Here is a 10,179-nt window from a genome sequence, read left to right on the forward strand (position 1 = left end):
GGGTGCAAATATTTGATTATTGAAAATGGTTTTCAAATCGAAGTAATCAGAGAAGTCATGGAGGGAGCCTGGTACAAGTACATTTTTATTGTTCAGTAAACAAACTCAGTCCATACTGCCATCTTGCTTCAGACAGGGGTGTGACACGTTCAGGTTGCAACAGTGCATTCAACATGTGACAAATGTGCGACTACGGAGAGTTAACATTAAACGAGACAGGTGAATGGCATCACACACACACACAGGTGAGGGACATCACACACAGCACCCCGGGGGTAATAAATACACAGAGTGCTCTTCGTCTTCTTGTTTTCTCCTCTTCACTCGTTCACAATTTAACAGGGGTGGTGGTCTGGAACTCGTTTCCTATTAAAAAACAGATGAGTGCACATGCATCAATATTTCACCAAAACAACTAAAGTGTGTGTGTGTGTGTGTGTGTGTGTGTGTGGTCTGAAGTATATACAGCCGCGGAAAAAATTAAGAGACCACTTCAAAATTATCAGTTTCTCTGGTTTTACTATTTATTGGTATGTGTTAAAGTAAAATGTACATTTTTGTTTTATTCTATAACCTACTGGCAACATTCCTACCAAATTTCAAATAAAAATATTGTCATTTAGATCATTTATTTGCAGAAAAATGACAATTGGTCAAAATAGCAAAAAAGATGCAGTGTCTTCAGATCTCGAATAATGCAAAGAAAACAAGCTCATATTAATTTTTAAACTACACAATACTAATGCTTTAACTTAGGAAGAGTTCAGAAATCAATATTTGGTGGAATAACCTTGATTTAAAATCACAACTTTCATGTGTCTTGGCATGCTCTCCACCAGTCTTTCACATTGCCGTTGGGTGACTTTATGCTACTCCTGGCGCAAGAATTCAAGCAGCTCGGCTTCTTTTCATGGCTTGTGACCATCCATCTTCCTCTTGATCACATTTCAGAGTTTTTTTTATCGGATTCAGGTCTCGAAATTGGGCTGGCCATGACAGGGTCCTGATCTGGTGGTACTCCATCCACACCTTTACTGGCCTGGCTGTGTGGCATGGAGCATTGCCCTGCTGGAAAAAACACTTCTCAGAGTTGGGGAACATTGTCAGAGCAAAAGGAAGCAAGTTTTTCTTCCGGGACAACGTTGTACTTTGCCTGGCTGAGGTTTGTAAAAGACCATAAGGATTGAACCAAAGCGGACTGGAGGGTCTCCTAGTTCGTCTTCTCTGATGAGTCCAATTTCACAGTAGGTGCAAGACTCTGTGGCTTGTAGGCCTCTCCAGGTCTCCGTCTAACCATCAGACGACCATGTGTTGGGCAAAGTTGAAAATTGGACTCATAAGAGAAGACGAACTAGGAGACCCTCCAGTCCGCTTTGGTTCAATCCTTATGGTCTTTTACAAACCTCAGCCAGGCAAGGTACAACGTTGTCCCGGAAGAAAAACTTGCTCCCTTTTGCTCTGACAATGTTCCCCAACTCTGAGAAGTGTTTTTTCCAGCAGGGCAATGCTCCATGCCACACAGCCAGGCTAGTAAAGGTGTGGATGGAGTATCACCAGATCAGGGCCCTGTCATGGCCAGCCCAATTTCGAGACCTGAATCCTATAAAAAACCTCTGAAATGTGATCAAGAGGAAGATGGATGGTCACAAGTCATGAAAAGAAGCCGAGCTGCTTGAATTCTTGCGCCAGGAGTAGCATAAAGTCACCCAACGGCAATGTGAAAGACTGGTGGAGAGCATGCCAAGACACATGAAAGTTGTGATTTTAAATCAAGGTTATTCCACCAAATATTGATTTCTGAACTCTTCCTAAGTTAAAGCATTAGTATTGTGTAGTTTAAAAATTAATATGAGCTTGTTTTCTTTGCATTATTCGAGATCTGAAGACACTGCATCTTTTTTGCTATTTTGACCAATTGTCATTTTTCTGCAAATAAATGATCTAAATGACAATATTTTTATTTGAAATTTGGTAGGAATGTTGCCAGTAGGTTATAGAATAAAACAAAAATGTACATTTTACTTTAACACATACCAATAAATAGTAAAACCAGAGAAACTGATAATTTTGAAGTGGTCTCTTAATTTTTTCCGCGGCTGTATATATATATGTGTGTGTGTGTGTTACACCTATATATGTACACATTGAGGTGGATCTGTGGGTAGGATGCGTCGGCCTTACCTGGGCGCGGCTTTGATGATGTTGTCGACACGCAGGATCATCTCTGCAGCCTCCGCTGCACTCAGCAACACCTGTCTCTTCACCTGGAAGCTCTCGGTGATGCCCAGCTGAGACATGTCTCCAATTTCACCATTCTGCATGTCTGGGGGCAAAGGTCACAAACCATGATACACAAACAGAAGCAAGTGTACGACCTGGTGTATGAGTAAGTACTGTACAGGGTGAAGGGAGTGTGTGTGTGCGTATAGGATATAGTGTTAAGCAGAAAGTGTGTGTGTGTGTGTGTGTGTGTGATCTTAACTCACCCAGGCCATAGGTGTTCTTGTTCTCTACGTGCGCTGCCCTGAGTTGGGCCACCAGGTCTGCGCTGTCATAGCCGGCATTGTCTGCGATAATGATGGGCAGCTAGAGAGGACAGAAGAAGTTGAATTACTATACATATTTATCTTTCCCTTTTGGTCAAATTTGAAGTGCATGAAAAGGATAGTATTTGTGGAGTTTTATAGATTAAATATGAACTACACTGTGTACAGGCATGACTAAAATCAACAAGGCTCTGAAAAGGGAGGTTAACAAGCTCACCATCATCAGGGCTTTGGCGAAGGACTCCATGGCGACTGCCTCTTTGCCTGGTGTTCTGTTGGCCAGATCACTCACTACCTTTGCCATAAGCATCTCAGAGCAGCCTGTAAAACACACACACACACACACACACACACACACACACGTGAGTGTTTCTGGCCAAGGTCAAAGTATTATCATAAAGCTGCATTCCTTCATAAACAATAGCTGATTTCGAAGAAGGGGGAAAGTGCTTTCTCTACAGATGTACTGGTAAAAGAGAGAGTACTTCAACACAGACAAAGTGATGGATGCGAGAAAACATACAGAGAGGGGGATATAAAGCGAGTTTATACGGACCTCCACCGTAAACTGTGCGTGTCTCCTTGACCGTTTGGGAGAGCACACACAATGCGTCATGCAGAGAACGCTCAGCCTCATCCAGAATCTGCTGTGTGGCCCCACGCAACACAATGGTGCAAGCCTCACCTGGAACACACACACACACACACACACACAAGTTAGTACTGCCATTATGTAAGGCAATCAAAACAACTCAAAATCAAATAACGTTTCCATTAAGTGTTCCTCTTCAGTATAAAATGGTTCCAACAACATTATTGAAGCTTTAAGGACATGATGAGTCTTGTGAGCTTTAACCTGTTCCACTCTTCCCGCCCACCCCCACCTCATCCCCTTTTACATGTGTCTTTAGGGCCCATCAGACTGGGATGTGTTAAGGACTGCTGGTCGTACCCAAGGCAACGCCAGAGAAGTGGATGAGTGTGTCCTCTCCGATCATGACCTCCTCGATGAGCTTACACGTTCCCAACTTCACCAGCTCAGGATGCTCAAACGTGGAGGTGATCTCTCCACCTGACAGAGGGAAAACCCACATCAACTAGGGTTTCTCATATTTACATTGTACACACAAACACACTCATTCAGATGTCAATTAGCTACAGGGACTAACACACAAACACACCTGTGACCAGTGCCAGACGCTCCACCCCATTAAAGTCTGCGTGCTCGATGGCCATCACGCCAGCTGAGGCGAACAGCTGCTCTGGGTAGTTATAGATCAGCTGTCTGAAAAAAACACCACACAAACATATACAGTCAGGACTCACAGATTTAATGGGCTCAATCATCATTTAGTTTGAAGCAGCATAAGCAGTTCTGTTCCAAAACTATCACGCTAACTACCTGAAAGGCATGCAAAAACCTTAGAAACACCACCAACAGTACAGTTGACACGCACCAACTGGTGTCTTTTGGCAGTATAGCTGGCAATGTAATACTATGAAAGCTTTTCTTCCATTTTTGCGAGGTGTTCTAGCCAGGAAACACAGAACTACATAGTGCATATCCTGGATGGCTAGTTGGAAGGACAGGTGTTTATCTGTCCTTCACATGACCATGAACTATTAAAATTAGGAGAACATTTCAGGATGATACCAAAACTAGTTGCCTATAAAACCATAACTCAAAAAGTGTCAAATTTCTCAGTTTCACAGTGTTACTTTAAGTCTCACTTGACTGTCTATACATGCCTCATACCACACCACATGTACATCCAGAACACAAAGAAGAGCATTATGATGTAAACATTTGGAGGAAGGTAACGTTCCGCCAGTAAACAAGCGGAACACTAGGGGCTGTGGATGAGGCACCTGTTGATGAAGCAGTTGATGCCGTGCTTGAGGATGCGATCCACCTTCTCCTTCATCTTCTCCTTCTCTGCCATTTCGATCTCAGCCACCTTGGCCGTGGAGTCCACTCGCACCCGGGAGCCAAAAATCTGAGGAGGAACATACATGGATGAGACACTCCTATTCAGAGACTCACACATTCTGTCCGCTCTGGTGATCACGTTTCATACAAATATTAGCAAAAGATGTCCGTCCCCCCCCCCCAAAAAAAACAAGGGATACAGACCTTGATCTTATCTGTGTCCATGCCAGTGTTGGCAATGAGGATGTTGGCATTCTCGATCCTCTTGGGCTGGTTGACACCAATTTTTTTATCCAACAGGAATCCTTTTGGGGGGAAATAGTAGTCTTTAGTTCCAAGAACATTTTATGAATAGTTTGTTGTAGATTCAAAGGGAGTGGTTTAACAGTTGATTTCCACCACGCACTATTTGAAGAAATTCCATCGCATTCCATTAACATCCTCTCTTGCTCTTCACCTCTTCCCTTATGTCTTTCTACAGTCCATCACTCTTCCTCTCACCTTCCCTTAACCATCCCTCTCTCCCTCCTTCCACCCCAATTTCTCTAACTCTCTCGTATACCTTCATCAAGGTAGGAGTCGATGAGGCTGCCCCCCAGTTTCTTGATGATGTGAATGGCCTCCAGGTTCCCAGAGCCCTTGAGCCTCATAACGGCCTGCACGGCCAGCTTGGCGAAGTGGTCCTTGTGGTGGGTCAGCAGCTTGGAGGAGAGCGTGGTGCGTGAAATATTCAACAGGTCCTCCTGGAACTTCACTGGGTCGTTGCTATGGGGGAGGAGGGAGGGAATGATTAAGACAAACACACAACTCTCGAACTACTAAAACTTACCAGTCACAATGCTAGTGTATAAATGCACACAGATTTACAATGTATTAATGCATAATTACTAGTGACTTCTCAGCATTATCAGTAATTGGATAAGTTATTAAATAGAAATAATAACAAATGACAACCATATGCTTACAACAGTTGCCACGAAGAAATGAAAATGCAAAGTTAATTTACCCATGGTCCACTGCTGCCTCTTTCAGTGCCTCACGGGCAACCACGGTGGCCTTCCTCCAGCCAGAGATGATGGTCTGAGGGTGGATCTTCTTGGCGATCAGGAGCTCAGCTTCCTAAAACCCCAAATCCAACCTTAATTCTGTAAACTTTCTGTTGATGAGCACTGCTGACTTGATGTAAGAGACTGGAGACGCACTCGCCTCACATTTGAGGGGGCACAGCGAGTCGAGCAGAATTTTATTTCAAAACACTTACGCGAAGAAGCTCAGCAGCAAGAACAGTGACAGAAGTGGTTCCATCTCCAACCTCATCATCCTGGACTTTGGACATATCTGTGTGTAAGAGAGACAAATAAAATCAATCCTTAAATTTAAAAGGTTTCAAAATCAACATGCTGCTACAAAACCCAAATTCCATTAAATTTCAGTTCTTGCTTTGGTTTATACGCACCAACCAGCACTTTGGCAGCAGGGTTGTCCACTCCGATGGCTTTCAGAATGGTCGCCCCATCGTTGGTTACTGTGACGCTGCCTTCTCTGCCACCACTCAGAAGGATTTTGTCCTGAGAGACAACAAGATGTCAGCCAATGCACACAGAGACCACAGTAGCTTCAATTTTCAGTTAGTTTCCCCTTCACTTGGTACAACACAGAAAGCATGGGGATAGAACACCCTTGCATGTCTGGCTGAACACACCTCTATTCACACCTAAGAGACAGAGAATAGGTGGTGACTGGAGCAGTAATGTAGGTGGACCATACCCTACACTGCTTTAGTGCCCACAGGGATCCAGCTTAGATTCTGACCCGAGATAGTTTCTCGAACTCACTCTCCCCGTCTCTCTCCCACTCATTTCCTGTTGTATCTTCCCTGTCCTATTGAACAAAAAGCTAGACAACTTCCTCTATTGGTGCATTGACCTCTACAGGGCGCTTCTTTCGAGAGTTGTTTGCAACAGATTTGAGGCATGTGGCGTGTCTCTAACTAGCTACTGTTTAGCCAAGCTAATGGTTGGCTAGCATGAGCTCGCTGCCTAGATACACTTCTGTCGAAATTGTTTTTTTTTAGTGCTGTCAGTTTAACGCGTTATTAACGGCGTAAACGCAAGCCCATTTTAACGCCGTTAATTCTTTTATCGCGCGATTAACGTTTTTATTTTTGATTAACGTTTTTTTCCCCCTCCAAACTGTGTAGTAGGCTAATGTTACGTTTGAGTGAATGGTGAGCGTGATACGGCGAAATGGATGATAAAAAGCTTCTGAATAGAAAGTTTACCTTTAAAAGTTGTGTTGTGCAAAAAAAGCGAGCTTCACTGTTGTCTGAAAATGTCAACAGGCAGCTGGCTGAAAGCACAGAAGTAGTAGGCTTACCTTTTATTGGTAACCTAACTGTTACGGTTCATTATTTTTTAAATAAGTGGCCTGACTTCTATGTTCACAGCAAACTTAAAAAAAAAGAAAATATTAAGCCATGGTTTAACTGCAGTTTTTGTTTATCTAAAATGTGCATTTTATAATTTTATTTTATTTTTGTTTGGCAATGTTGTTTTTCAATAAAATAAAACATTGCATAAAGCAAGCCAATCCACTTTTCCATGTTGATAAGAGCTTAAAAAAAAAATAATGATTGAAGGGACATTTAGAATAGATAGAAATTTGCGATTCATAAATTTACGATTAATCGCGATGAATTTTGAGTTAACTATGACAAAAATGCGATTAATCGCGATTAAATATTTGAATCGTTTGACAGCACTAGTTTTTTTCCTTCATCACAAATGGAGAAGAATCATTGTGCCAAGGCTAAAATGGCTCAGGCTATGTCAGTGTGATATCCCATAGTTTCTGTGATGTATCTTGTTGTATCTCCTTCAGGGAACAGTGATTATATGCATAACCTTGCATTTTTATTATTACTGTGAATTTATGTATGAGTACTATGCACCAAAATACTATGCATATGAATGAAATCATATTAAATGTACACCAAGTAGTTAAACAATGCCTGCATCCAATGCAAACTGCTTTAAATCTTACCATTCCTTTTGGTCCCAGGGTGCTCTTCACCAGATCTCCAATGGCTATGGCGCCGATGAAGGATGACTGTGGGAATGAATTGAGATCCTCATGAGCAAATGACTAAGATCCTACAGCTTTAACCTTTAACCTGACAAAAAGTGACTCAACTCACCATTCGGGCTGTCTCAGCCTTCTCCTCATCAGCCCCATGCTTGAAGATATTAACGGGTGCCATTGAAATGGACGCCTGTCACGAACAGAAACAAGACACAGTGGAGTCAATTTAACATGACAATTCAGGTTAAGATATTAACCATGGTCTAGACCAGTGGCTTCCCCACCTGTATGCCGTATGCACACTGTGTACCCTAGTAGTGGCAAACCTGTGCAACGATGCAGATTTTGATTTTGATTTATGCACCATCCTACGAGAGCCAGTGGAAATGTACCCAACATTCAGAATAGAATTTAAGTTCTACTGACGATGCCTGTCTCGAATACTGCTTGAGACGCTTAAAGACATTCCTGAGGAAAAGTATGACAGACATTGGCTCTAAAGACTTTTCATTAAGACTTATAAATCGACAAAGAGGGTGTTTTGAGGAGTTTGAATGAAAAGGAACCAGGATTTTTTTTTTTCATTGTAAGGTAGGCTGAGTTTCATTATTTTAACAAGAGTGTGTAAAACCAAGGTTGGGTTACTGTTCTGGAGCACATAATGAGCTAGCGACATTCGCTTCAGAGTTTATCTGATCAACATTTATTCTTTGTCCTGTTATTTGCACCCAGTGATGCCACTCATATGGACCTATGTTCACTAAAACCATTTGTAAATCCCATACCCAAGGGCAAGCCCTTTGTATCATTTAATTGTAAAGAGTGATTCGTGCTTTTATCTAATCCCAGCTTGATACTCTGCATGTTAGTGCTAGCCAGGCCCTGTTTACCTTACCCTCCCCTGCCGCACTGGCTCCCGGTACATTTTAAGATTCTATTTGTTGCCTACAAATCATTAAATGGACCTCCTCCAACCCATCTCTTTGACTATTACAGAAGCATGTCCGAGCATGGTCACTGAGGTCTACTAACCAGTTATTTCTGGTTGTCCTAAAATCATGGTTGAAGCATCTGCCTTGTGCCCCTAACCTCCAGGTTTCCTCTGCATTAAGACTGGCCCCTGCACTGCTTGTTTTTAAATCCCATCTTAAAACACATTCTGTTCCTCTGCTTTTAACTCAGTATTGAAGTTGCTTCTTCATTTGTTTTATTCCTATGGTCTCATGGCTTAAATTTATTTTAAAACTGGTCTTCTATTGTCAGTGTTTTTTTTGTGTGGTTTTGACATTTTTATTGTACAGCTGACTTGACTATGAATAATTCCATTGTCATCTTATGATTAAAAACCTCTGAAGAGCATGTAGTAAGGCGTGTCATTTGAAAACATTCATACGTTAGACATAGCGAAGTGCAAATGATAGGACCTGGATCAATCTGGAACAAGACAATGCCCATCCAAAACCATATTCACTTTCTTTGTTTCAGTGTTGAAACGTCTAATAAAATATGTATCAACAACATTCATTATAACTCCCCCATCAGCTCTTTCTCTCTATTATACGTTGACAAAAGTAGCTAAGCTAGCACACCAGCTCCTCCCTTTTCTCCTTAGAAACCACTAGAAGCTTACTGGCCTGCGCAGTACCGTTAGCTAATCTTAACTTTGTGCTGTGTATTAAAATGACATAGTGCTTTTTACGCGTGCAAAACAAAATAACTGGGCGTCAGACGTGCAGCATTTCAAACTACGAAAAGTCTTGAAACCACGGTTAACGATGCTATACTTAGCTAACTACCTACTTCAGTTTAGACAATGGTTAAGGCGTGCTGGTTCGCAGCATCACAGACTTGTTTCATTTAGTCAATCATACGCTATTAACGATATGCTTGTAGCCATTTTGCGAGATAGACTCCAGTAAGGTCGACACCGTTAGATTTTGTCAGCCGCCCATTTCTATAACAGTGTTTATTCATAAAACGCATTAGCATGCTAGCATGACCGGTTTAAATTGTAGCTCGGGCCCATGTGCTTTCCTCTGTCAGTTGCACATCGGATGCAGACAAGGATAAACTGCATCCAATCTGTCGATTTAAACTTGTTATTTCTCTTGAAATACCCAATGTTCAGAAATAAGACACAAAAATCCCATTAACAGTAGCTATCTAAAACTTAAATATAACAAAGGTAGTAGCTTACCATGATGTCTGTGAAGTTGGCTGAAGCCTTAAACGCTGAGGAAGGAACCAACCAGTCAACGATGCCGCATTTGGCACGGGGCAATGACGCATTTACGCCTGCCCTGCCCCTGATCGACACAAGCGTAATAGGATGTCTATGGACACGAGGGACAAAAAAAAATTATGTGAAGACTGACTAGCTCATATGAAAACTAGTTTCATGAACATTCACGCACTGCTTCACGAAAGATATGGACCACGTTATCAGAAATGACATATTATAACGGGTACATCCACAACTGAGTTGATAGTGGTCAGGAGTATTGAATCATACGAGATTGTATTTTCTAATTTGTCTTTCTCATTTGTGAACGTATAACCGTTTTCTAGAGTTGAGGTTGTTTTTTCATGTTTCAATTGCACAGTCAAATAGGCTCCACATTA

At 42.0% G+C, this 10,179-nt stretch overlaps 1 protein-coding gene across 1 annotated transcript; it reads right to left on the reverse strand.

Annotated features, from left to right (window-relative positions):
• Positions 1-67: 67 nt before the first annotated feature.
• On the reverse strand, positions 68-9,819 carry cct2 (chaperonin containing TCP1, subunit 2 (beta)). The gene is made up of 16 exons (XM_080834627.1): positions 9,755-9,819; positions 7,673-7,747; positions 7,519-7,584; positions 5,933-6,044; positions 5,738-5,814; positions 5,483-5,595; positions 5,039-5,241; positions 4,681-4,781; positions 4,416-4,543; positions 3,728-3,831; positions 3,499-3,618; positions 3,103-3,231; positions 2,764-2,867; positions 2,487-2,586; positions 2,182-2,323; positions 68-366 (listed from the first exon to the last, which is right to left on the reverse strand). Exons 1-16 carry the CDS (start codon positions 9,755-9,757, stop codon positions 336-338), a joined length of 1,608 nt encoding a protein of 535 aa, XP_080690753.1. The 5' UTR covers positions 9,758-9,819; the 3' UTR covers positions 68-335.
• Positions 9,820-10,179: the final 360 nt, after the last annotated feature.

The sequence above is a fragment of the Sprattus sprattus genome (assembly GCF_963457725.1).
Source record: "Sprattus sprattus genome assembly, chromosome: 3".
NCBI lineage: Eukaryota > Metazoa > Chordata > Actinopteri > Clupeiformes > Clupeidae > Sprattus > Sprattus sprattus.

Excerpts from the sequence above, each read along its gene's own strand:
- cct2 (XM_080834627.1), bottom strand. Across the intron at positions 5,242-5,482 it reads GAGGCAGCAGTGGACCATGG|CAACGACCCAGTGAAGTTCC; the intron begins GTAAATTAACTT and ends CCTCCCCCATAG. Across the intron at positions 367-2,181 it reads ATCATCAAAGCCGCGCCCAG|GAAACGAGTTCCAGACCACC; the intron begins GTAAGGCCGACG and ends GTTTTTTAATAG.